This window comes from Callithrix jacchus, chromosome 7, assembly GCF_049354715.1.
Source record: "Callithrix jacchus isolate 240 chromosome 7, calJac240_pri, whole genome shotgun sequence".
Taxonomy (NCBI): domain Eukaryota; kingdom Metazoa; phylum Chordata; class Mammalia; order Primates; family Cebidae; genus Callithrix; species Callithrix jacchus.
In genome coordinates this window covers 131,271,297-131,298,795 of record NC_133508.1, presented here as the reverse complement: position 1 = coordinate 131,298,795, position 27,499 = coordinate 131,271,297, and the positions used below count along the sequence as shown (strand labels likewise).

The following is a 27,499-nucleotide window of genomic DNA, read 5'->3' as shown; positions in this document are numbered from 1 at the left end:
TGTTGTCAGTTGCTAGGATGCTGAGATGATAATGATATGGTGCCTGTCCTCTAGAAGCTCCCACTATAATAGAAAGAGATTTGTGAACAAATAAATTATCATATGCTAGGAAGGATTCAAAAATAGAAATATCTACCACACATACAAATAATCAAAAGAAAGCGTGACTACACATAAAACCTTCAGAGAAAACTTCATATACGAGCTAAAATTTAAGCTGGGTCTTGAGGTATGGTTTGAAGTTTGCCAGGTAAAGATGGGAAAAAGTTATTTCAGAGTTGGAAGCATGTACAAAGGTAGTAAAAGTGCTATCATTATTTAGCCCAGATTTCAGTACAATTAAGAGATCGTAGGAAAGAACGTTGAGGTGTGCTGTGAAACATACTTTTTGCGTAATACTTAACAGTCTGGACTTTATACTACTATCACCAAGGAGCAGAGAAGCCTCATACTTGCTTTTGTATTACAGAAAAATAACACTGGTAGCAATGTGAAAGATAAACTGGGGCAAGGAAGGACTGGCAGCAAGGGAAGTTAGGAGGCTACTGCAAGACTCAGATGAGAACCAATAAAGCTATAAAGTAAGGATCGTAGTTGCCTAACCTCCAAGGCAGCATGACTAGAATTCTGTGTAAAATAATTCCTAAAGTAGTTCTTTCTCCAAGGGTTATCCTTATATACCGATAGCTGCTGACTCATCAGTACCAATGAGATCATGACCCTTAATTTCAAATTAAGAACATGAACCTCAATTTCATTTCTAGTAGCTATGGCTCACTTAAATCCTAAATAATAAGCCATAACTACTAGATTGATTGATTGATTGATCTGCCATGCCCATTGCTAAAGTAGCTACTAGATCTTATTCCTTTTTGTACAACAGTAAGGCTGTTACTAGGATTTGGAAAACAGGGACCTTGCAATTTTAAAAATGCAATTTGGCCTTGGTTTTATTTTATTTATATTCATCACTATACTAAAAGGGTATGGCCTCGTTTTTAAGAGAAAGCTTACTCCAAAAATTCTAAAATTCTGCAACATTTGGATAAGGATGAAACTAAAAACCTGACACCAGGCCACTTTTTCTATAAGCTTTCTTTAGTATCTTGACCAAAAGAAAAGTCCTATATAAAGCCTACACAACAAAACAACTTCTCATATTCTGCATAACACTGAGTGATCATTTAGATGACAGTGGACAGAAAAAGGGAGCTGAAAATAGTACTAGACACTACCTCTGCTTCCTTAGAGTGAGTTCTACAATTACCTTGCAAAAGCACACAATTTTGCTATCCTCAGGCAGGCTTATAATTTTTTAAAAGACTTTCAAATAAAGATCATTTACTTCAGTATTTGTTCCAGTATTTCCAGAGTATTTTTGGGGAAAAATGTTCCAGTGGAAGAAAAATAGTTATCAGAATTACTTATATTAGGGTTCAAGTCCTTCACTTATTAGATGTTATTACAGTCACCCCTTGGTATCTGCCAGGGATTGGCTCCAGGATACTCCAAGGATACCAAAATCCAAAATCCAAGGATACTTAGTACCTGGTAAATTGTCTCTAGATTATACTATCTAATATAATGTAAATGATATGTAAATATTGTTATATTGTTTTTAAAATTTGTATTATTTCATTGTTGGCCTATTATTTTTTGTTTTTTTCTCCAAATGTTTCCAATCCATCATTCCATGGTTGGTGGAATCTATGGATGTGGAACCTACAGACACAGAGGGCCAATTGTACTTAATTTCTTGGAATCTGAATTTCCTCACTTACAACATGTTTATAATAAAGACAGACTAAATTTTGTAAGGGCTACTAGTATATATATAAGGCAACTGCATATGAAAACCTAAGAGAGATAGCATGGGGAGAGAGAGCATGGGGAGAAATGCCAGATATAGGTGAAGGGGAGGAAGGCAGCAAATCACACTGCCATGTGTGTACCTATGCAACAATCTTGCATGTTCTTCACATGTACCCCAAAACCTAAAATGCAATAAATAAATAAATAAATAAATAAATAAATAAATAAATAAACAATTACAGTTAAGATGGCAGGGTTGGGTAAAAAAAAAAGAAAACCTAACACTATTAGGCTTAGAAAACAAACCCTATTCTATGTAATACACCAAATAAGTGTTTCAGAAATAAATATCATTGTTCTTATAGCTTAACCACACTACTATAACCTACTATACGGATTCTAGAAGTTTATTAGTGACATAAATATGAAGTTAATGGTATCTTTTATAAGCATAACAAAAGAAACAAACTTATTAGAAGAAGGTATTTGCATAATCAGACCATTTTGAGCCTGGTATGTTTTCCCTAGTAATTGGAGGATCCTTAGATGCTTTAACAACAAGCACAGTTTCTCCATCCTTTGCTGTATACATACTTTCTAATACTTTCTCTCTCCTTCCACTCCCAATTCTCAATAAAAATCTCTCATTCACATTAAAAACTTCTTCTGGCAAGTCTTCCTCTTCCACCTTTACCACCTTCTATGTTGGTGACAATGCTATTCATATAAAATATACAAAGGCAAGAAACATAAAAGGAAACAGTATGTACTATCCTTCATACTCAGCACATTATACATTAAATATGGAGTTTCATAAGTAAAATAAAATATTGCATACTATATGTCTATTATTTTTAATGGTATGCCTGTGTTACCAGTCTATGACTCTGAACTATCAGTACTTACCCTCACAGAGGAAATGAACAAATGAAATAATATATGTAAAAGACTATTACAAAAAGAGTTGATCTTCATTGTTCATATCACATACAGCAGGTCCTCAATTAATGTCATTTCATTATAATGTTGATGAAAAAAAGACTATTTACAACCAGGATCACTGTCTGTGTGAATTTTGCACATCTTCCACATACCTGCATGAGTTTTCTCTGTGTACTCTGGTTTCTTCTCAATTTCCAAAGATGCACATGTTAGGTGAACTGGTACAGCTAAATGGTCCCATTACGGGTGTGTGTGGTGTGTGAGTACATCCTGTCCAGGGTTGGCTCCCACCTTGCTCCCTGAGCTGCTGGGATAGGCTCCAGCTACCTGAGACACTGAACTGAAATAAGCAGGTTGAAAAATGAATGAATACAAATTACAATAAAACAAAAAATTTATAAAGTATATGGTAATCATACAAATGCACAATACATGATGCAGTATAAAAGCACTCGGCCAGCCTACCATATTACTTATTTTTTGTTTTTGAACTGCATGGTGGTAGGAAGTGCTTCTTACAATTTTCACTTTCCAAACACCACTACTACTACAACCACTGTCACTCACTGACTCACCAAATATTGGATAAATAATTTTTACTTTTTTTTTTTTGAGATAGGGTCTCATTCTGCCACCCAGGCTGGAATGCAGTGGCACCATCACAGCTGACTGCAGCATTGTGTGATTGTTTAATGCAGGGTCTATCAATAACAACCCCATAAACAATTGGGGCTGAATAATATGGTTTTATTTGTTTTTTTGAGATAGGATTTTGCTCTGTTGACCATACTGGAGTGCAGTGGCATGATCATGGCTCACTGCAGCCTTGACCTCCCAGGCTCAAGGGATCCTCCCACATCAGTCTCCCAAGTAGCTGGGACTCCAGGAGCAAGCCACCACCCCTGACTAATTTTTCTATTTTTTTTTTTGTAGAGATGGGGTTTCGCAATGTTACTCAGGCTGGTTGTGAACTCCTGAGGTCAAGCAGTCTGCCCACCTCGATCTCCTAGTGTTGATTACAGGCGTAAGCCACCATGCCCAGCCAATTCTTACTTGTTTTTATCCTTTTTAAATGTATATATAGCTCACATTAATTTTAAGGTTTAATTTTAGAAGTGTGGTGGGTCTTTATTAGAAATTTGGTAATGTTTTTGTGACCAGAAATATGCCATAGGAACTTAACTCTTATTTATATCAATTCACCTATGGTAAAATTGGTTTCATTATGTATGTTGTTTTCCTTAAACTCACAGTTTCCAAGAACCTATCAAGAACATTGAAGACTTATTGTAATATAAATTACCTTTATATGTATATAAAGATGTTCCCTATTTCAATTGTGAATATACAGATCTGTGCACTCAAAAATAACAAGCCTATTAGGATTCAAACAGCTATTTGTATACCCATGTTCACAGGAGCATTATTCACAATAGCTAAAAAGCAAAAGCAACCCATAAACAAAATATGATAAATACATACAATGGCATATTCAGCCTTTAAGAGGAAAGAAATTCTGATACACGCTACAACATGAATGAACCTTGAAGACATTATGGTAAATGAAATAAGAATGAACTCATTTAGATATCTAGAGTAGTCAGTTCATAGAGACAGAAAGCAAAATGGTGTTGAGGCTGGGGAAGAGAAGAGGTAATGGGGAGTTGTTTAATGAATACAGGATTTCGGTTTGGGAAAATGAGGAATTCTGTAACTAGATGGTGGTGGTGGCTGCACAATAGTATGAATACACTTAATGCCACAGATTTGAACACTTAAAACTGGTTAAAGAGGTAAATTTTATGATATGCATATTTAACCACAATAAAAAAATGCTTATTAAAAGATGCATTAGTTATGAGACAGTATACCTCATCTGTTTCAAACTGAGTATGGCTAACATTGATGTAGAAAAGCAGCAAGCAGGTAGAGAGATTTATAATAGCTGCACTAGGTCCTATGGCGTGAAGGGATCAGCAGAAGTCAAGAAGTCTCCTATAAGATTTGACTTTCTTGAAAACACATTTTAATCCTGGGCCTCTTCTCTCCAAATCACCTGTTTCTTTTAGTCTTTTTCCAGTGACACTGTGTGTTGCTTCTAACAGAGGTTCAGTTTTATAGCCTTTCCCTCAAGTGTCCTATCCTAAAAGTAAAACCTAGATCATTTAAGGTGGTGGTTTTCAACAAGGGGCAATTTTGCCTCCTATCCCCACAACACCCAGGGACATTTGGCAATGTCTGGAGACATTTTTTGGCTGTCACAATTAGAAGTAGGGTGGGGAGTGGTGCTACTGACATTGAGTGGGTATAAGCCAATTATGCTGCTAGAAATTCTATAATGCACAGGATAGGCTCCCACAACAAAGACTTAACCAACCCAAAATACTAACAATGCTTAGTTTGAGAAACCCTGTTCTAAGGTTTTTCTAAGTTGCTTGATTTATGGTGGAAACTGATGATAAGTTAAAAGTTTCCTCCTTTTGGATTGCTTGAGCCCAGGAGTTTGAGGCTATGATGCATTATGATTATGCCTGTGAATAGCCACTGGAATCTAGCCACTGCAATCTATGTTAAGAAACATAGTACAATCCTGTTTCTTAAAAAAAAAGTTTCTTCCTCTTTTTCCTTACTTTCTCTTCTCATTTATTTTGAGAAAATAGGATAAGAACCAGCGGTAACACCTTAGGTAAAAGGAGGCTACTTATATGTTATCATTCTCTTCACCCTGGCCAATCCTAACCATGACCTGAGCCATGGTGAAAAACACATCCTGAGCCATGGTGAAAAACACATCCTGGGCCACGGTGAAAAATACAGGAGGTGGGATAGGACTTGTGGTCAAATTGTTGGGGACAGAGGAAAAGAAGAAAACAGCAACAAAAAAATCCAAGTGAAGACAGTGGAGGGTAGTGCCTATGCCATCTGGATTGGATAATTCTTCCTTATGGTGATTTAGATATAGATGAGTTGGACAGACATAATTTAGCAACCTATATAAGAAATATCATGCATTTTAATGAGGTTATAACCAAAAATTTAAAATTCAATTAAAAAATTAAATCAGATTTTCCCACAACATACTAATTCAACATACTACTTATGATTACTTAAAATTTGCATTTTTTCTAAGGAACAATAACCTAATGAGTATGTAATACTAATATGTCAGTAATAAGGGAAATTATGGCTGGGCGCGGTGGTTCAAGCCTGTAATCCCAGCACTTTGGGAGGCTGAGGCAGGTGGATCACGAGGTCAAGAGATTGAGACCATCCTGGTCAACATGGTGGAACCCCATCTCTACTAAAAATACAAAAAATTAGCTGGGCACAATGGTGGGTGCCTGTAATCCCAGCTACTCAGGAGGCTGAGGCGGGAGAATTTCTTGAATCCAGGAGGCGGAGGTTGTGGTGAGCCGAGATCGTGCCATTGCACTCCAGCCTGGGTAACAAGAGCGAAACTCCATCTCAAAAATAAATAAATTAATAAACAAACAAATAAATAAATAAGGGCAATTACTTTTGCTCTTATTTTCCTCTTATACGAAATTAAATAACAATATACCTGCTGTAGTATAATTCATTTAGTACAATTTAGGTATTTTGAGAAATTCAATCCACTAAGCTCATTAGGGTAATTCATTATTATGCTACATATTAAAATGGTGTCTTCTTACAGTCATTTTGGAAAACTTTGACAGTAAATGCTAGAGCTGAAAATACACACACACTACAACCTAGCAATTCCATTCGTAGGTGTATACTCAACGGAAATGTATACACTCACCGAAAGACACGTATAAGGATGTTCTCCATAGTACTATTCATAATAGCTCAGAACTGAAAAATCCTCTAATGACTATCAATGGGAGAAATGAATAATACTTTTGGATAGAATGAAAAATGGATAAATAAATGGAAGACTATACAGCAATGAGAATGAATGAACTACAAATACATGCAACAATAAAGATGACTCTCACTTTGGTAGGTTGAATAACGGCCTCCAAAGATAGCCAAGGTCCGAATCCCTGGAACCTGTGAATGTTACTTAAATGGCAAAAAAGATTTTGTAGATATGATTAAATTAAGGATCTTGCAATAGAGGGATTATCCCCGCTTTATGCAAGTGAGCCCAAAATGTAGAGGCAGGGAAAGATCTGACTACAGAAGAGGATATAATGACAAAAAGCTGGCATTGATCATAGAGAGAAAGGGGTCACAAGCCGGTAAACATAGGCAGTCACTAGAAGCCAACCAAAGCAAGAAAACATTCTCCCTCACAACCTCAAGAAAGAACCAACAGAGCTGGTACTTTGATTAGGGCTTAATGAAACTGATTTTTGGACTTCTGATCTCCAGGACTATAAAATAATAAATTTGTTTTACATCACTAAGTTTGTGGTAATTTGTTATAGTGGCAACAAGAAACTAAAATATTCACAAAAATGATGAATGAAAAAAAGACTGTACTATACATGAGTACATTTACATAAAATAAAAAACAGGCGAAACTAGTCTATGATTTTAGAAGTCAGGATAGTAGTTACTTTCAGCAAGAAAAAAGTGTTAAGATAGGGGCAAGAGGAGGGCTTCTGGGGTACACATAATGCTCTGTGTTTTGATCTGAGGACTGATGATACGAGTTTGCTTAATCTGTGAAAACCTTTCTTTGTGCACTGTTCTGTGTGCATGGTATATGCAGCTTTAAAAACTGATGCCTTTTCAACTTATTAATCTGATAATCTGCTGAAAAAGATATATAACATATATTAAAGGGGATAGAAAAATACTTACAGAACAATAACTTTATTTCTCAAGAATGCTAACGATTTTGTTTCTCTCTTCAAAAAGATTTAAAAATTTTTAACTGGAAAAATGTAATAGTGACTTTCAAATGCTAAAAAACAAAAAACAACTAAAAGTAAAATACTGCTTAAGTAGCTTTGTTATGCCTCGATCTTACGACTGTAAATTACAAAAACACAAGTAAAACCACATTTTTTGAAATGACAGTAAACAAAAATAAAAGGCAGGTACTATATACCAAATGACCAAAATGTCTTTTGGGCCTAAGATTTTTGAAACTAGTAAAAATAGTAATAATAGAAATCTCTCTATAGATCATTAAATATAAAAACCATTTATAAAACACATCACAATTTTATTGCTTGAAGAATACAGCATATGAAATCACAAGAATGTCAAAATGAAAAGTCACTAGGCTTCAAACGTATAATACATTATCAGATGCAGTAAAATATTAATTAACCTGAACTCTGCATCAGAAAAAAAGTTATGGAAAATATCTAAGTTGTTTACTTAAGAAACAGATATACTTAAAATAGAAAGTATAAGGATGTTACAGTACAAATTAGAAAAGCCAACATGTATTAACTTATTATTGTTCTAGACTAGACTACCTTTGGTACTTAAACTTTGTAAAAAACAATTTCTTCTATTTCATCCAAACACACTTCATGGATATGACATCCATGAAGTAACTTCAACTTAAAACATTCAGCAAAATTAACCTTTTCACTTCATGGGGGAAGTGTATTTAATAAATGTATAACAATATTTCCCTTTTACTAAAACTGCAAAATATGATCATTAAGAAATCTAATACTTATAAAACTTTACTTACTTAGCTCTCCAATTAAAATTAGAATCCTGGTAGCCACAAGCTATTTTTGGGCTTGGTGAATACATAAGTTTAAAAGATTTGGCAACTGACATAGGAATTTAATTCATACTATCTTAAGTGTCTTTTCCTTTCTATTTCCAAAATATAGACACTATGCCATTTTTTCAACATCCTGGATTCCTACAATCACTACCATACTTTATTTATTAGAACCAAATTAAAGCTTCTGTCTTTTAACAAGCAGGTAGAAACTATTGATGTTTCATATAGGACTGATCAGTTATAACACAACTTATATTACATATAGGGCTGATCAGTTATAACATAACTTCTTAAGCAAAACTAATCCTTTTTTAAAGCTATCACTCAATTATGATGGAGACGATAATGTCATCTCAAAAGGTAAGGTTGGACTCTAGGCTATCTAGTCAGGAAAATGTAAAAGTAATTCTAAAAACAATAAGTAAACTATAACTACAAGTTAAATTAAAAATCCCTCTCTCATAGCAAGCATTCTCATTAACTTTCTTTTCGTTCCCCCAGCAAAGGTTGAATATTCATGAACCTCTGTTAAACCAAGGGAACCAAAGCAATTGTTTCAAAAGTCCCACCTATGTATTTGAATAATATGAGTATGGATGGACTAGGCGAGTAATACTATCAACAATTATTGAATTGGAGTGAAACAGTAAAAATCATGACAGACTTCTAAACTGGGCAGTCTCTGAAATGTCATAGCGGAGCTCAAAATGAATTATGCTGTAATAAAACTATAGTTTTTTACCTCTACACAAAGCAAAAACAAAATAAAAAAACATAACCACCAAATTTATACAACTACTACTGAACATACTCCTTTGTAGTTTTTGAATGTCTTGAAGTTTTTCTAGTTTATCTGAGCATATATATTTATTGCCTATATATGTACTCATTTTAAAAGACAAATTCAGATACTACAGAACTGAACTCTTTTCAGCAACCTGATCCAATGTCTACTGATTCATACAGCACCCCCCTTAATAATTTAAAATTCATAAGTTTTAGTTTAGTTAAAAGGGCAGAGGAAATGCAAATGTGGATTTAGAGCTTTGTATAAATTTCACTGTATTTTTATAAACTTGAAGTTTTCTATAACACTGTTTATTGATCAAATGAAGGACTCGCTATCTAAAATTTCATAAACACCATTAAAAATTCAAAATTGATATTATACTGAACCTTAAATTTTCAATAGTTCAAAGAGACAGTTTTTACATGTATAATAGCACACAATAGATGAAACTCAATAGCAGACATCCCTAGAATACCAATGACAAGTCCACCAAGATGCATACAAAATTACAGGTAAGCATTTCTTTCACTGTTTTTGTTGTTCAGGGAAAAACATTTATAGAAGAAATAGAAACTCAGCTGGTGAATTTCAGATATCATCATCATCTTCTTCATCCTGAGAAGATCCTGCCTGATTAGATGCACTGGCTGAGGCAGCAGCAAGCTGGGCTTGTTGGGCGGCTTGCTGCATTTGAAGCCATTCCTGTTGGGCCAATTCTGCTTGTTGCTGTCTAGCCTAAACACCCAAAAAAAAAATTTTTTTAAAAACTAGCAATATATACACTTTGGTTAAATGTAGATTAGGCCAGTATTACAGATGGTTATTATCATACTTGGATATTTTCAAACTACTATGTAATTGTCACACATCTGGAGAACATAAGCTCTACAGGTAAATATAATTACAGATTACTTTTTTTCTAACCCCACACAGGTCTAAGAAAATTTCTCAAACTTGAGTCCCTTATAAATGGTCCTTTCATGTCATGTAATTTACGACTTTTGGTTCAACTGAAGAAGTTGAAAAAGTTGACAGAAACCTACAATATTTCCTGTGACTCTTTCCCTGTACTTTTCCTTTCATTTCACTTGATTCTTCTGTACCCTCAAATTGCAATTTTGATATAAACATTTTTCAATCTAAAATTTATTTATATGGTTTGAAAGTACTCTAGTACAGTACCTCAAAGGAAAGAAGCACTGTACATGCATGCAGTAGCTACCCTGATATTTCTTTGAGTTTCTTATTTTTTTCTTTCTGAGTTTCTATTACAATTCTCTAACCTACTATATGTCTCTCTGTGTCCCTCATTCCCTCTCTGTAAGTACACACATTTGTAAATACACAGATACACATACAAATATACATATCCTTCCTGTATACACACTAGTAAAAAGATACTACTTAAAATTCACTCATCTGATATATCCTCTATTAAAAACCACCACAAGACTTTAGAAACTAAGATGCATACATATGAATTACATATGAAACAGCTAAGGCTCCCTCTCAATTTAATTTCATCTGTTTGCAGAAAAACCACACCAAAAAGGGAAAAAATGAACCTGTTCTTAAAAAGGTCTTATAAATTCCCATTAGACTCTGCCAAAACACTCTTTTTCTCCTTCTCTGTCTGTTCTTGGAATTGTTCTGTAAGTCTAGCTCATACCCTCCCCACTAATTCATAGTCATCATTTGAAATGCAAATCAATTAGTCCTTCTTGACCTTTCCAGGCCACATTTTATGCTCTATTTCATATACCATAATTCCCCATGCATTCCCATATCCATCCACTATTTTCTAGAATTATCTAAATTCATATCTTTTGTTTCCGCCAAACTTGAGAATAGAGATTGTTTCCATATTCTTTGTTTCATTGCTAACACAAAGGGCCTCAATATTTTCTGAATGAACATACTACGGGAAAACAGTGATGCTCAGCATAACCTGTAACATTTAAGATCTTACCATGTACAATCCTCATTCTTCTGAATAATCTGTCATGACTTATTATCCAAATATTTCTAGATATAAATTCTAATCAGGTCATTATTTCATTTTTAAAAAAAAAAATGGTTTGTTACCAACCAAATCCAAATTTCTTAGCCTAGAGTTCAAAGTCCTCCAAATTAGTGTCTACCCCAACCTCTCTATAAACTTTCTTTGTAACATGTGCTTCAAAAAAGCCTAGAACACAAAATGTTTCCCAAATATACACCATACTTCCTCATCTTTACTCATGCTGACATTCATCCTATGTGAAATTTCCTGCCATTTACTGAAAATCTAATCTTCCTTGAAATACTATTTTCTCCTCCTGATATATCAGTCAGTGTATAATCAGGAAATAGAAGTCAGATGAGTCACTAGAATGGAAAAAAGATAATATAAAGGATTGTTAAACAAGTATAAAGTTGCTATTAGGCAAGTGAAAAGGCAAGAGAACATTAAAATATCATGAAAGTACCAGCCACAGGAAGCAGCCACCAACCCCAAAACTGAGGGAATTAAGGAAAATGCTGAAATTTTTAAAATCCAGAAATTAAAGAAACCACTTTATGGAACTGAAACTCAGAACTTGGAAGGATGGACATAGATAAGCGGGTACAAATATATCTGTGCTTGAAGAAGGGTCCCAAGGGGTGGCATCCACATCCCCAGAGTGGGGGTATGGGGTATGGGGTATGGGTTCAGGCTAGTCATGTATTAGAGAAAATGAAAACTGAATTCAGTCTCTGCTACAGGAAAACTGATGTAACCAGGATGAAGAAGTGTTGCTGAATTGTTCAAAGGAACTAAAAGACAAAGGGAAATAAAGGAGTAAGCCCTTTTTCTTCCTCCATCCACGCAATCTCCCTCTAGAACCCCATTCTGGCAAGAGTCTAATGGGGAGTCAGCTAGCAAAGAGACATATAGCTTGCAGAGTATTAGATCCAGTCACAAAGCAGAGCACAGAAAGGTGGGTCTGGGGCTAAGACAACTGCATACTAGTCGGCACACTCCTTCACCTCTAAAATTTGATGTAATATTCCCATACTTGGGATTTCTTTCTTTTTCTTTCTTATTTTTGTAGAGACAGGGTCTCACTATATTGCCTAGGCTGGTCTCGACTGCCTGGGCTCAAGTGATCCTCCCACCTGGGCCTCCCAAAGTACTAGGCTTACAGATATGAACTACTATGCCCAGGCAGAATCTCTTTCTTATAATTGGTCAGCCTCATATTATAGTTGTCTTATTCATTCAAGTAGTCTGTCTCAAAATAGCTGTCAGTGTGTCTGTATTATACGTCCCCTACTAGATACTAAGTTTCTTAAGAAGAATGATATGTTCCCATTATGGAAGACAGTGTGATAATTCCTCAAGGATCTAGAAATAGAAATTCCATTTGGGCCGGGCGCGGTGGCTCAAGCCTGTAATCCCAGCACTTTGGGAGGCCGAGGCGGGTGGATCACAAGGTCAAGAGATCGAGACCATCCTGGTCAACATGGTGAAACCCCGTCTCTACTAAAAATACAAAAAATTAGCTGGGCACAGTGGCGCGTGCCTGTAATCCCAGCTACTCAGGAGGCTGAGGCAGGAGAATTGCCTGAACCCAGGAGGCGGAGGTTGCAGTGAGCCAAGATCGCGCCATTGCACTCCAGTCTGGGTAACGAGCAAAACTCCGTCTCAAAAAAAAAAAGAAAAGAAAAGAAATTCCATTTGACCCAGCAATCCTATTACTGAGTATATACCCAAAGGATTATAAATCAGTCTATTATAAAGACACATGCACACTTATGTTCACTGTGGCACTGTTTACAATAGCAAAGACCTGGAACCAACCCAAATGCCCAGTGATGATAAGATTGGATAAGGACAATGTGGCACATATACACCATGGAATACTATGCAGTCATAAAAAGCCATGAGTTTGTGGTCCTTTGTAGCAACACAGATGAATCTGGAAACCATCATTCTCACCAAACTGACACAAGAACAGAAAATGTCAGTTTTCATTTCCTATGCAACGATCCTGCATGATCTGCACATGTACCCAAGAACCTAAAGTACAATAAAAATAAAAAAAAAATAAAGAAAGAATAATGATATATTCTTCATTTTTGTACATCTACAGTACCACATGTCTTGCACACAGTAGGGAAATGTTAATTGAATTCTGACCTGAAATTTGTTGATTGAAGTTTAGGAGTGGGGTAGTGCTGGTGTAGGTGGCAGTAATGAAGTAGAAGAAGAAAAGTTATTATCTTCAGGGAAAGCTATCCAAGTAACTATAGTATCAGAGACTAATATAGGAAGAGTTCTACATTAAATGTTATTTTTTAAAAATCAGATGAGTAAGAATTGAAAGCAAAAAAAATTACTGAATTTGGCGATTAAATGTTTCTGTGGTAGGGCAGAAGTTAAATTTGAGGAATAACTGGTTGTATATTTTCAAAAAATAACACTGACTATAATTTATTTATTTAGAGACAGAGTCTCACAACATTATCCAGGCTAAAGTGCAGTGGCTATTTATAGGCACAATTGCTATACACTGCAACCTTGAACTCCTGGTCTCAAGGGATTGTCCTGCCTTGATCTCCTGAGTAGTTGGGACTACAGGAAGGTGCCACATTGCCTGTTGGGTAACACAGATAATTACAGCAAAAGATGAAAGGGTTTGGGGGACACAAGGAGATGCACAAGACCCATATATGGTTAAAGGCACAGAGGAATAAATACGTAAAGACTAAAGGTATTAAAAAAACAAGGATAAGACCATTTTTACAGTAAGCAAAACTTTCCTTTGCTTAGGAAATTAGAAATCAGCCATTCTCCCTAATAATGACTGTCATCTATTTTTGTAAAGAAATATGAAAAACAGTTGATTCTAACACACTGGCATATTTACTTTTATGGCAGAAATACCCAAAGAGTTCAATACCAACTAACAGAGCTGCTCTAAAAACATTTTTAGAGTTCATAAGAAAATTGCAGGGCAAATCAAATATGTAAATTTAATCAACTTAAGCATATCTATCCTTTGTGGCCTAATCAACTACAAATAAATATAATTTTATGACATGGAAAAAATTCAAATAATTTCAAGTCTCTACAGAGGTTTTATTGCAAAGGTAGTTTATTCAATTTGGTAGTTTATTCAATGATCTGCAAAGCTGTGTAATAGTTACATTTCAAATTTAATTGACTTTTAGGTACCATGGCCCGGTATCAGCTCCCATACTTTCCTCTAAACATAAAAGCATTTCTATGCCTTTAAAACTAACTGTTGAGCTGGGCTTGCTAGTGCATACCTATAGTACCAGCTACTCGTGAGGTGGAGGCAGGAGGATCCCTTGAGCCCAGGAGTTCTAGGCTCAAGTGTGCCTGATTGAGCCTGTCAACAGCCACTGTACTCCAGCCTGGGCAACATGTTAAGGTCCCGTCTCTTTAAAAAAAAAAAGTTGATGATAAAATTTTATTTGTATTTATTTCCACAAATCGAACATTTTTCAGTGATATCTACTCTAATGTATTTTTTTTTCTCTCTTGCTCTCTATTCAGTCCAACCCAGGTATTTTTTTTCTAAAATTGGGGTGTGATAGACAGGTAAATAGGCATATATTTCCTAATTCACTTTTCTTTTGGAGGTTTTCATTATGTTTTAAGATTTTCACTCCCACATATTAAAATGATTCATTTATAATTTAAAGTTAACTTTAATCTTGATGTATCACAGGTTCCCTCCTTCCAAATATTTGCTGCTAGCTTCATTTAGGCTGTCATTGTGTTAATATTTAAAGTCTAAAAAATGAAACAAAATGAAAGCGATAAAAACGATATATTTACTTATCCATTCTTTCATATTTAGAACTTCAGTGCTCTAGGGAAGAAGTACTAGGCAACTGCTATAATTTTACCTCTCTGCTTCTCATCCTCACCAAAGCAAAGAAATACTAGAGATCGTCACACATAAGCCAGGGTAAGAAACAAGGGAGATAAAAAAGAAAAATAAAAAACAGGTAATAGGGATAGAGAAGTGAAGACAGGTATGGCAGGCAGTCAATTATTTCTTCATATTTTTGCCTGGCAAGGATAATGCATATTCTATTTAAATGCCCCATAATAAGTTTAAGCAGATAAAATGTAGGCTACAGCATCAGCATGGTATTGTAGAAACAGTACAGGCTTTGGAGTCAAAATATATAAGTTTAAATATAGATTCCAACACTTCCTAACTTTCTGAACTTACTGTTTTATTTAGGTCAATCTTTCCCACTCAATCTTTCCCAGTAGACTAAATAACGACAGGAACCTTGACTCTCTTGTTCACTCTTGTAAGCCTAGCACATAGCATGATGCTTGATAAATAGTGAGGACTTCAGTAAGTAACTATAGAACAAATGAAAAATAATTCCAAGCAAATTTTTCCAACTCTGAAGCTCCCTGGTGGTCTAGTGGTTAGGATTCAGCGCTCTCACCGCAAATTTTTCCAACTCTGAGTCTATTTCCTAACATGTAAATGAATACAATAAAATGCGTATTTCATAAAAACTCTGCAAAGTTTCTATGTATTTAAAGTATCCAGGAGAGCATCTTCTGTCACTAAATGTTTACTTTTGCATTCTCTAGGTGGTCTGCAATAGCATAAATCAATAAATAGCCATTAATGTTTTTAAAACATCAACACCTCTTCTTCTGTACCTCATATTCATATGGATTATAATATCGCATGTACTCATGCCTGCTCCAAAGGCTTTTCCTCTTCAGTGTCTACGATAGGTTGTTGTTAGGATTAAATAAGATAATGCAAGTAAATTACTTGGCAATGTGGTTCATATGGTTAGAACTCAATAAATTTAAGTTTTTATTTTCTCGTAAGTTTAAATGGTACTTGGTGTCTAGTGACTAACAATACTTAAGACTCAAATGCAGTTTGATGTAAACCAAACTGTTACAGCTGCAGAGAGATCAGCTACAGGACTAATCTGGAAGAGTTTACCTAAAATGATACTTCCCAGTTCTAATGGTTACTACAGCTTCTCTTGTATTCAATCCAAAGCTACCTTATAATTTCACATCAGAGGCCAGAACTTAGAAGGGAAAAAACAGCCTTGTAACCAATTCCTCTCCCTTTTCTTTTTGAAACAAGAAATATTAGCACTTAGTTTTAATCCATCAGAGTCTAGATATTAGAATTATAACAAGAAAAGAAGACATTTTCTCCCTTTCTTTGCTCTACTATCCTTAAAATTTATTTTTAAGACTAAAATGCTTCAAAGGTGCATATTAAAGACCATATTTAACTACACAGTTGACACTAATCAGATTTTGCTTGTATGTCGTGCATCATAAAATCTGCATAGTATTTTCTCATCAGCTCATCATTTTATTTTTTTATTTTATTTTATTTTACTTTTTTGAGATGGAGTTTTGCTCTTGTTACCCAGACTGGAGTGCAATGGCGCGATCTCGGCTCACTGCAACCTCCGCCTCCTGGGTTCAGGCAATTCTCCTGCCTCAGCCTCCTGAGTAACTGGGATTACAGGCACGTGCCACCATGCCCAGCTAATTTTTTTGTATTTTTAATAGAGACGGGGTTTCACCATGTTGACCAGGATGGTCTTGATCTCTTGACCTTGTGATCCACCTGCCTCGGCCTCCCAAAGTGCTGGGATTACAGGCTTGAGCCACCGCAACCGACTCAGCTCATCATTTTAAATCTTAAGAATATTTAGGTATACTTTTCATGCTTTAAAACGGTCATTCTGTCTGAAAAAAAATATCAAAGTGAAATTTCAGTAAGTATTTGGAGTTGCTCTCTTTAGAAAACAGATTGCTGCAAACATTTACTTTCACATAAACCAGAGTCAAATTGGTCAGCTCTGAATACTAGATTCTATAATCAATTAGCTAGAAAAAGGGAATCCTCAGGGTATGTGTGTTAATTTAGGAAGCAATTTCGAAAGCACACAGAATAGGATTCAAAAGAAAATAATTTAAATACATTACTTACTTTTGCAAATAATTCTTGTTGCTGTCTCAATAACTCTTCTTCAGGAATGCCAAGGTTTTCCAAACGAGAACTGGCCTTTCTTCTTTTTAATGCTACTGTTTTACACTCTTGCAAGACTTCTTTTACTTCACTGATATAAGAGCCAAATCCCAAACTTTCTAGTGCTAGAGAAATGAAAATATTAAAATATGAAAGGGTGATAAAACACAGCTTTCCCCCAATCTGTGGATCACAAAGTTTTTCTGAGTTTTTCTGTGTAGGAGGGGAATGTTTTGCTGTTTTCTAATAATTGTAACTATTTTATAGTTGTATGACAATTGTCTGGACAGCAAGACAAGTATTTTATCAACCTGCTAAATATTAGGTGGCAAATCAGTTAAAACTTGAGGAACCAAGGCACATGCCTTCACTTTTCATTCTGACTAATTTTTAAAAGACCAAAGCATTTCCTGTAACTAGGAGAAAAAAAAAAAGCCCAATATAAGAACATATGGTTTTAGTAAGAAAAAACCTTTTGTGTCATTTGACTTAGAAAAAGTAGGCTGGTAACACATTCTCTGCTAAGTTTCAGTAGGACAGAATAAAAGAACAGATAAGTTTTTCTTTTGTCCAACACACCAACAGGAAGCTATTTTTAGCAGATACTCAAACTGCCAAGTTTAAGAAATACTGGTGGAAATAAGTCATGAAATTCAGCACTTATAGTCAGCCAACAGGTTTCTTTCGAAAATAAAACTTAACAGGAAAAATAAAAACATTTAAAAATGATATGGCAGAAAAACTGAGATACAAGAAGACTATAAGGATACAAGAAGCATTAAATAAAATTTTGTCTCCCCTTATTTAGAAAGGAAATTTTGTAGGGAAAAAAAAATGGGCTGGGCATGGTGGCTCATAACTGTAATTCCAGCACTTTGGGTGGCCAAGGTGGGAGGATCCCTTTAGTCCAAGAGTTCAAGACCACCCTGGGCAACATGGCAAGACCTCATCTCTACAAAAAAATTTAAAAATTAGCTGGGTGTGATGGCTCATGCCTATGATTCCAGTTGCTCAGGAGGCTGAGGTGGGAGGATTGCTTCAGACCAGGAGATTGAGGATGCAGTAAGCCATGACTGCATTGCTGTACGCCAGCCTGGATGACAGAGCAAGACCCTGTCTCAAAAAATTAAAAAATAAAAATAAAAAAAAATAATTCACACACTCTAAATACCTTCTGTAACCCGGAAAAGACAAGGCATAAAATTTCCTTCTCATAGTATATTGTATTTTATAGTTTTGGTATGTTGACTAATGTCCTAAAGGCATATTTTATATTGTGAACCAATGATGAAACATAGGTGGTAAAAAGTACAGTAAATCAATTTAGCTCATCCGTTCCTGTAGTCTTTAAACCATTATGTTGAATTAGATTGCTTTTAGTATATATGCTCTCTCTTCTAACTTCAGGGATTTGCTCTTCGGAGAGAATGCCAAATATACCTTTACAAATCCACATGCCCATGCAAACTGTGGTTATAAGACATTTTGAATGATTTACAACTTTAATTATTTCAAAGCTGTTTTCCTCAACCTTCTTTAGAAATAACCTGATGCCAAAAAGCAGAGTACTGTACTATTATTAAGTTAACTCACCTCCCCGACCTCCCTAAAAACTTCAGAAAGGCATTAATCTAAGTTCTGTATATCAAATTCACCAACATATAATTCTGGCTTCAAAGAGTTTGAGATATAATGGGAAAATAAGTGACAACTAGGCAGCTTGTATTTTTCATTTGAATTGACAGACTGATTTATTGTTTTAAGTGTCAATGATAGAAGCCAAAGTTTTTCTATTATCTTTTTTCTTTTTAAAAATCTTTTCTACTATGTAGAAAATTTTAACAAGATTGGCTGGAGACAATACCAAAAAAAAAAAGTGAATGGTTTATGGTTTCCCACCATATTCTAAAGAAAGTCTGATTTCCTAGTCCTACACCAAAGTCATCCAAGATCTAGCCCATGCCACTTTTCCAGCTTTATTTCTGCCATTAAATCCCTGCACACTTCTGCTAAATATGACTGCTCAACATTTCTCAAGGAGCCAGTTTCTCACATTCATGTTGATGGCAATAAACTCAAGGCACAGATTAAAACCCATCTTCAAATAAAGCTTGCTTTATCGTCCCAAACAGACACAATCTCCCCTTTTCAGATCAGATAGACCTAGAACTGAAATTTGGTTGACACAGTATTTGTAAAACCTTGGATCAATTGTTTAATATGTCTAAGCTTCAGTTTTTCCATCTATAAAATGAGAATAGCATCCATTTCATAATAGCTTCCTACAACCAGGAGCAAGTACAGTGGTTAAGCATGCAGGCCTTAAAGCCAACCACCAGGGACTGACTCCAAACTCTGCCTCATGTTAGCTGTATGACCCTTCACCTCTGAGCCTCACAGTTTTCTCACCTCTAAGAAAGAATAATAATAGCACCCACATCTCATTGGATCAGGATGTGAATAAATGAATTAATGTAAGGGATAAGAACAAAGGCTAGTCCCACAGAGTGAGCAATATATTATATATTTATTATCACATTGTGGCTGAGCATAATGGCTCATGCCTATAACCTCAGTGTTTTGGGAGGCCAAGACAGGAGGACAGATTGAGGCCAGGAGTTCCAGACCAGTGTGGGCAACACAGTGAGACCTTGTGTCTACAAAAAATTAAAAATTAGCCAGGCACATTGGCACATGCCTGTAGTCCCAGCTACTTGGGAGGCTGAGGCAGGAAAATCACTTATGCCCAGAGTTTGAGGTCACAATGAACTGACTGTGGCACTGTACTCCAACCTGGGTGAGAGAGCAAGACCCTGCCTCTTAAAAATTAAAAATAATAAATCGATATCATATTATTAGTTTTAAGATTGTAGGAATCAACAATTAATTAACATAAGGCATTTAACAGCGTCTAGCACATAAGAATCACTTAACCAACTCAGACTATTTCACTCATCTTTATTTTTAAAATTTAAAAGAGTACCCTTGTAAGTGTATAGGACCTAAATGAATGTATAGCTATACAATATCACATTTAAATTCAAGCTGGACAAGCATATTGATAAAAAATTAAATTTATAAAATTAACAAATCAACACACTGGAGAGACAACCCTTCAAAATAGCATGAATTACTAGACACTAAGAAAATCCAGGCCGGGCACGGTGGCTCAAGACTGTAATCCCAGCACTTTGGGAGGCTGGGGCGGGTGGATCACGAGGTCAAGAGATCGAGACCATTCTGGTCAACATGTTGAAACCCCGTCTCTACTCAAAATACAAAAAATTAGCTGGGCATGGTGGCACGTGCCTGTAATCCCAGCTACTCAGGAGGCTGAGGCAGGAGAATTGCCTGAACCCAGGAGGCAGAGGTTGCGGTGAGCCGACATTGTGCCATTGCACTCCAGCCTGGGGGTAACAAGAATAAAACTCTGTCTCAAAAAAAAAAAAAAAAGAAAAAGAAAAAGAAAATCCAAGCCAGCCGACCATGGTGGCTCATGCCTGTAATCCCAGCACTTTGGGAGGCCAAGGCAAGGGGATCACTTGGGGTCAGGAGTTAGAGACCAGCCTGACCCACATGGCAACACCTTGTCTCTAAAAAAAAATACAAAAATTAGCCAGGTATAGTGGCACATGTCTGTGATCCCAGCTACTCAGGAGGCTGAGGCACAAGAATCACTTGAACCTGAGAGGCAGAGGTTATATGAGCCAAGATCACACCACTACACTCCAGCCTGACAGAACATGACTATGTCTCAAATTATAATAAAGAAAGAAAATCTGGCCGGGCACGGTGGCTCAAGCCTGTAATCCCAGCACTTTGGGAGGCCGAGACGGGTGGATCACGAGGTCGAGAGATCGAGACCATCCTGGTCAACATGGTGAAACCCCGTCTCTACTAAAAATACAAAAAATTAGCTGGGCACGGTGGTGTGTGCCTGTAATCCCAGCTACTTGGGAGGCTGAGGCAGGAGAATTGCCTGAACCCAGGAGGCGGAGGTTGCGGTGAGCCGAGATCGCGCCATTGCACTCCAGCCTGGGTAACAAGAGCAAAAAAACTCCGTCTCAAAAAAAAAAAAAAAAAAAAAAAGAAAATCCAATCCAAGCTATTTTTAACCATGGAGGGCTTGAATTTCAAAACTCAAAAAATATATAACTACCTTTAAAAACATTTAAGGCTGAGAACACTGCTTTCAAGAAACTAGCAAGTAGGTCCAAGGTTAATATTTAATATTATTCAAAGACTTGTCATACGTAAAAACTATACTCTCAATAAAATGGTTGAAAAGGAGCAGCCATAAATTTAACTTCAAAAATTTCATTGACTTTAATTTTGAACACATTTGGCTAACATATATCAATAACTGGCCCTAGTACCTTCTCAAAAGGGAGATATTTTACATCTTTTGCTATCATTCCCATTTTATCATTAGTTATCATTCCCATTTTACACAAAGAGAATATTAAAGAATAAAGGAAATGGGTCCCAAGCAGGGCCACCATTTATGGTTGTATAGATTGTTCAGTATACAACATACTAGAGGACCATTCTTATTGTAAATATCATAAATTTGTATATTTACTGTGACACTTTTTCTAGCAGACAGTAGAAATGCTTTTTAAGGAAGGTGTCTTTTTCTAATTTGTACAAAGGGAACTTATGGACTATTGATGCCCTATTTCTAAGGATCTCATTTTTCTAAAACAGAAAAATATTTTTAAAAAAATTTGTGGGCAAAACTAACACACATCACTATATATCACCCTCTGCCATGTATCTTAAAACTACAAACAACAAAGTCCATGGTGTATATTAGGGGAAAAAATACTTAGCACATTTTTCAGCTTAAAAGACAGATGTTAACAAGATAGCTGTTCAAAAAGCAAAAAAAGTAAAAACTTCTCCTAAGCAACAATAATCTTCATATATGCTTATCTTATTTTATAAAGTGATGTACTCCTGCAAAGTTCTATCATAACACAATTTATGTGAATCACTTTATACTTCATATGCATAAAATGTGTTTTTCATTTTTTAAATTATGTGATATATAGTACCCTTTAAATACTATATAAAGCAGCATTCTCTAATTTCACTATTTTCTTTTGCTTGTGGGAGGGAAGGGACTAATGTATTTCATATAAAATACATTAAGAGGATATAGGCCAATGTGACTTCTTGGCTCATTATCCTCACAAAGGTTTCTGAAGACCCTTAAGAATCATGTTCTCCATGGTATTACTACTGGGAATCTTGGACAACAATGAGAGACGAATGGCAGAGAAGGAATTGTGTATCATATATCTTAATATCCTTAGTAGTATCTGCACAATGCCAAGTACTTGGTAGCATTCAATAAGTAATTGCAGGGTGGCTGAAGGAAAACAGGAATAGGCTTTAGAGCAAAGCTTCTCAAAGTGTGGTCCATGGACTTGTGCCAGAACTGCTCCTAACGGATACGGATTAGTTAAGTATAGAAAGTCAAAGCATTTAAGTACTTTCACTGCAATTTGACAAAAAAATTTTATGTCTCTTGAATCTGATAGTAAAAAATGGAGTGTTGGTCTTTACTCGACTTTTCTAGTGATCCATTTTCACGTTGTCTTAACAAAGGTCCCAGTGTGAAAAGGACAGGAATTTTTTTAAAACTCCTTCAACATAAGACAGCTTGGAGCAACTCAATGGCTGAAGATGCACACTCTCAGATACTCTTTCAAACTTTTACTACTTTCAGTTACTATTCTCATAAATGTGAGGGCAGATATTTCATGCAAGGTTCTCAACCCCTAATTCTCAAAAATTATAATACCTGAAATCAAGTTTTATACATAAATAAGAAAACCTTAAACGATTTGCCTAAGGTTAAAGAATTGTCAGTGTAGAACCTACAGCTCTTGACTCTCAATGTCAATTCTTTCCATAAGGCAACAGAACATGTTAAAACTCATTCAGGAATACATGTTCACAAAACACTTCAACAAAATAGGAATACAAAATAGCTCAGAACTCCCTCTATTCATGTGTCTATGATCTTAATACCAAGTCTACTTTCTTAAACTCAAAATAAGCTAAACAGAAACCAATTTTTTAAAAAACTAAGTTATATTATTTCATAGATTTACTGGTGATAAAATTAGTTTAACTTTAACTTGCATTTTACAGAACTACCTCAAAATGCTTAATTTGCTCAGACAAGACAAAGCAAGGTGAGAAATGAACAAGTGAAATGTCCTGAAGCAAAGTCTAGTTCATTAAACTTATCATTAAAACCCAAACTTCAACATGTGAGAATCAAACCACTTTAAAATGTACATTTATTCCACTTGGCTATATTCTACATTCCTAATCAATGCTGACAGAAAAGTATAAAATATGTCATATCTATTATGATTTGTATATAGGAACACGCTTTAAACACCTAAAACATATAAACCTTAAGAATTTCTTTAAAAATTTAACCTCTCAAAACAAAACTTCTTTGGAACAATTAAACAATATGAGATTACAAATGTATAATGTCTACAACCCCAATTGGGGAGAATTCTTGGGTGAAAATGTAGATTCTTATCCACTTAATAGCATAATACACACAAAAAAGTAAATTTATAAGACTGTAACAGGTCAATACATGATTTTTTAAAATGAATAAATCATCTTCATTACACAAAAGAAATGCTTTTTCACTGTAACTTTCTGACTCACATTAAACTTCATTTAGCATATTCCAAAGTTGAACTATTTATCATACTGCTTGCTACAGCTGCACTTCTATTCCATCATGTCAATCAGAAATCTAAATATATCCTAGAAAAGAATTAACTCTCCCCAAGAAGACAGACTGTAATATGTTATTAGGTTTTTGGAACGATCCCGACTTCCGTAGTGTAAACAAATGTTTAGGCAGACCCTGTTGAAATCGTTTGCAATTTTCATTAGAAAAGCAATGCTGATAAAAGGTTCTTTTTCCTTTTTATGAGTTGTAAAAAGAAATTACAGCTATCTGTGCTGGATAATCTTGTGAAAGACTTATGACAGCAATCACACATACAATGTAAAAATAAATACACAAGAGAAAAAATAGACAACTTGACTTTCACTTTACTTGCTAGAGTATTCAGCACACCAAACAAGTAGAAAAAGAAATACTACTTTTAAGAATCAAATATGCTTTTTCCAAGGGATTTGTCTCCTTGGACTGAAATGGGCAGAATATATTTTTAAAACACCCTCAAGACGTCATAAAGAATTAAAAATGAATCACTTAATCCTTCTGTCAATATTGAAAGTAAAATATTGGATATGGTCAATATAAGCAGATGTGTTCTCTACTTCAGTGCAACAGGAAAGTCACGTTTTAAAAAGTTAAATTACAGAAATTAAGTGATAGACAACTACTGCCTACAAAAATGATTAAAATTAACCATTTTTCCCTGATTTCACAAGCAATCAATACTTTTAAATTAGATTACGAAAGGCAAGTTCTCACCTCAAATTGAGTACAACTCTTTCACAAAAGTACATGTAAAAAAAAAATCGCGAAAGGTACATTCCCAAAACATTATGACTAGTAAATGTGTTTCTCCTCTCTGAAACCATCAGAATACAGTCCCCCAAATCCCTATTACCGCACCAAATCCTTTCCAGGATAAAAGAAGCTGTTGAAGCTTTCAGAAGTGCTGTTCAATAAAAGCTTAAGTGTATACATTCAAATGGTAATGACAGCAGGAAAGGACAAGGAAATTTTCCGTTAAAAAAAAAAAAAAAAAAGAAACTTACATAAACTTTCAATCCAAGATTTTAAAACTTACCACTACAGAACAGAACAAAGCAAACGACATAAAAGCAAACAAAAAGAAGAAACAAAAATTTAAAGTTCACCCTTTTACAGAATGGAACAGGAGTGAGTGCTCTGGTAACTCATTCATGAACGTACCATCAAACCATTTTTAAAGCAGAAAACATAACTCATTTTATTCAACAACGATAAACTTGACAACGTTGAACACATCGCATGTTAAGAATCTTTTAACTCATGTGTTCAGAAGATAAATCTTTTCCTCTACATTGGTGAAAGGTCAGGTGGGGAAGGGATGCTCTGTCTCCACTCAAGCTTGAAGGTCCTCTGTCGGAATTTTAACTTTCCAAGGGAGAACTTCTGCATTCCTTAATTATTATCTAAGTTCAACTTCAGGCAAGCAATTCTTGTTGCTTCAGCTTACCTGGTTGTAAAATGAGATCACTCTTATTCTTTATGTTTTGGGGACGTTGACCTAAATGTTTGCACTCCTTCTGTGTATTCGCTGGATGAAAAGTACGGCAAGTATGCTACAAAGGGAGTGTTCTAAAACACCGGCTGCCTACATGCCAGTCTGGCTTTTTCATGAAGTTACATACCAGTGAAGAGGAATGAAGGCTTTGACATGAACAGGTCACGCGATTAGCAGACTGTCCCCTTAGACCCTCATTCTAACCAATTCCCACACATGACTTACCTTGTATGACATGCTCTGGTGAGATGGTCTTCTTTTCCGATTTGTTACAAATCTCATTGGCTTCAGAAGATATAAGGTGAATGAATTCAGTGCAGCAGTTCACCACCAGCTCTCGAGCATCGTTGGCCACTCGGACATTAGGAAGAGTCTCTTTGATCATTTTATTGATAGCAGCTCTGGGGATAGTGAGATCATCATCGTTGCCAGACGAGGAAGCCATAGTACCTTCCTGTTTCTCGCGCCTCGACTTTTAAAAACTCCCCAGCTCTGGTCCACTACTCCACGGATATTTCTGAAAAAGCCGCCCTCGGAGAGTGATCCCGCGGGGTGCTCTGCGAAGAGGGTGCAGAAAATGAACGGAGGAGGAGCTGGCCTGAGGGTTGGGAACACCCGAGTGTGTAAGAGATTTAGGATGAGTTTGGGAGGAAAGTGGGGGCCTGAGGATTCTAGAAAGAGAACAGCCCCGGCTGAGGAGGGGAAAGCACGGTGGTCCGGAAATTTGAGCGGCTGGGGAACCACCTTCGGGTCTCTTCAGAGGGGCGGGCGCTGTCGCCTAACTGGTCCCCAACGGCGTCGGAGCAGAGGCAAGATGCAGGGGCACTGGCCTCACCGCGGTACCAAGCGGGTACCCAGCGGGCTCGGCTCTACAGAGCCCGAGGCCCCGCTGCCGCTGCCGCTGCCGCCGCTGCTGCCGCCGCCGCCGCCAGCAGCCGTTGCCGCCGCCTTGGCCAAACCATCCTTCAGACACCCGCGCCGCCGCCTCACAACATGTCCGCCGCTGCCGCTACCGCTGCTGGAACGGCGACGGCCGCCTGGGAACTAATATGGACAGAGCCAGGCACAGTGGGAGTCGCACTGGCGGCCGCCGTGGCCGCGTAGCCCGAACGTAGATCGTGGAAGCCGGAGCGGCGGCAACGGTGGTCCCTCCAGAGGCTAGGGAAGGTTTGCTGGAAGCCGCTCCCGACACCCTTTGCGCCACCGGAAGCCTTGATCCCTCAGATTTCCCCCTCCCTCCCGGACCGACTTCCGGGTGTGGCTGCAGCCCTTCCCCCACCCACGCCGGCTGCAGCAGCCCGTTTGCCCTGCCAGCAGCTTCCGCCTGCTGCGGTCCTGGCTAGCGCCTCGTCCCTTCAGAGGCCCTAGCCAGGCAAGCGCGCGCCTCACTGTACCGGAGATCCAAGCACGTGCTTGTTCTGGGGCCGGGACGGTGGATCTGGGAAGGGGTCGGTGGCCGGGTAGATGGGCGAGGAGGGATCGTCTCTACCTTCTTTCAAGCAGCTGAGGCCTCCGAACCCTTCCCTGGCCGGATTTAGGGTTAGAGGAGCGCTGGTATTAATAAAATAGCTCTCTTTGCTATTTCTTTAGGAGCCCAAATGAGGATTGAAAGTGAGAAGAATGGGGCCTGAGCTTGGGAGTGGGGTGGGGAAAGCAGCACCCCGTGTGCCTGTTTCTGCATCGTCTGGAGAAAAAGCTTTTGAAGATGTCTAATAGACCTTATTCGGATTAAGCTCCCTAAAGTCCTCCACCTATATATGTATGTATATATATTTTTTGCTTCGTGGGAAATGAAACATTCAGAGAAGTTACTTGTCCAGAGGAGACTAAGTCGCCTAATGGCTAAGTAGGAAAGTAGAAGTCAGTTCCAACGTAGTGGAAATGCATGGTGTTCAGTGAGCTATATTAGAATGTTCCCATTTAGCCAGTTTTCATGGTGTATTCCATGTTGGCTTCTGCAGGGGAA

At 36.8% G+C, this 27,499-nt stretch overlaps 1 protein-coding gene across 3 annotated transcripts; it reads right to left on the bottom strand.

Moving 5' to 3' along the window:
- Positions 1-26,732, bottom strand: DR1 (down-regulator of transcription 1). 3 transcript variants are annotated; one of them, XM_078332521.1, is made up of 4 exons: positions 25,759-26,732; positions 17,228-17,391; positions 2,907-3,094; positions 1-63 (listed from the first exon to the last, which is right to left on the bottom strand). In XM_078332521.1, exons 1-3 carry the CDS (start codon positions 25,976-25,978, stop codon positions 2,942-2,944), a joined length of 537 nt encoding a protein of 178 aa, XP_078188647.1. In that variant the 5' UTR covers positions 25,979-26,732; the 3' UTR covers positions 1-63; positions 2,907-2,941. The 3 variants fall into 3 exon arrangements, with proteins under 3 accessions (XP_078188647.1, XP_054092896.1, XP_008999974.1); XM_054236921.2 differs by lacking the exon at positions 1-63 and having other exon boundaries at positions 2,199-3,094; XM_009001726.5 differs by lacking the exons at positions 1-63; positions 2,907-3,094 and adding an exon at positions 7,895-9,965.
- Positions 26,733-27,499: the final 767 nt, after the last annotated feature.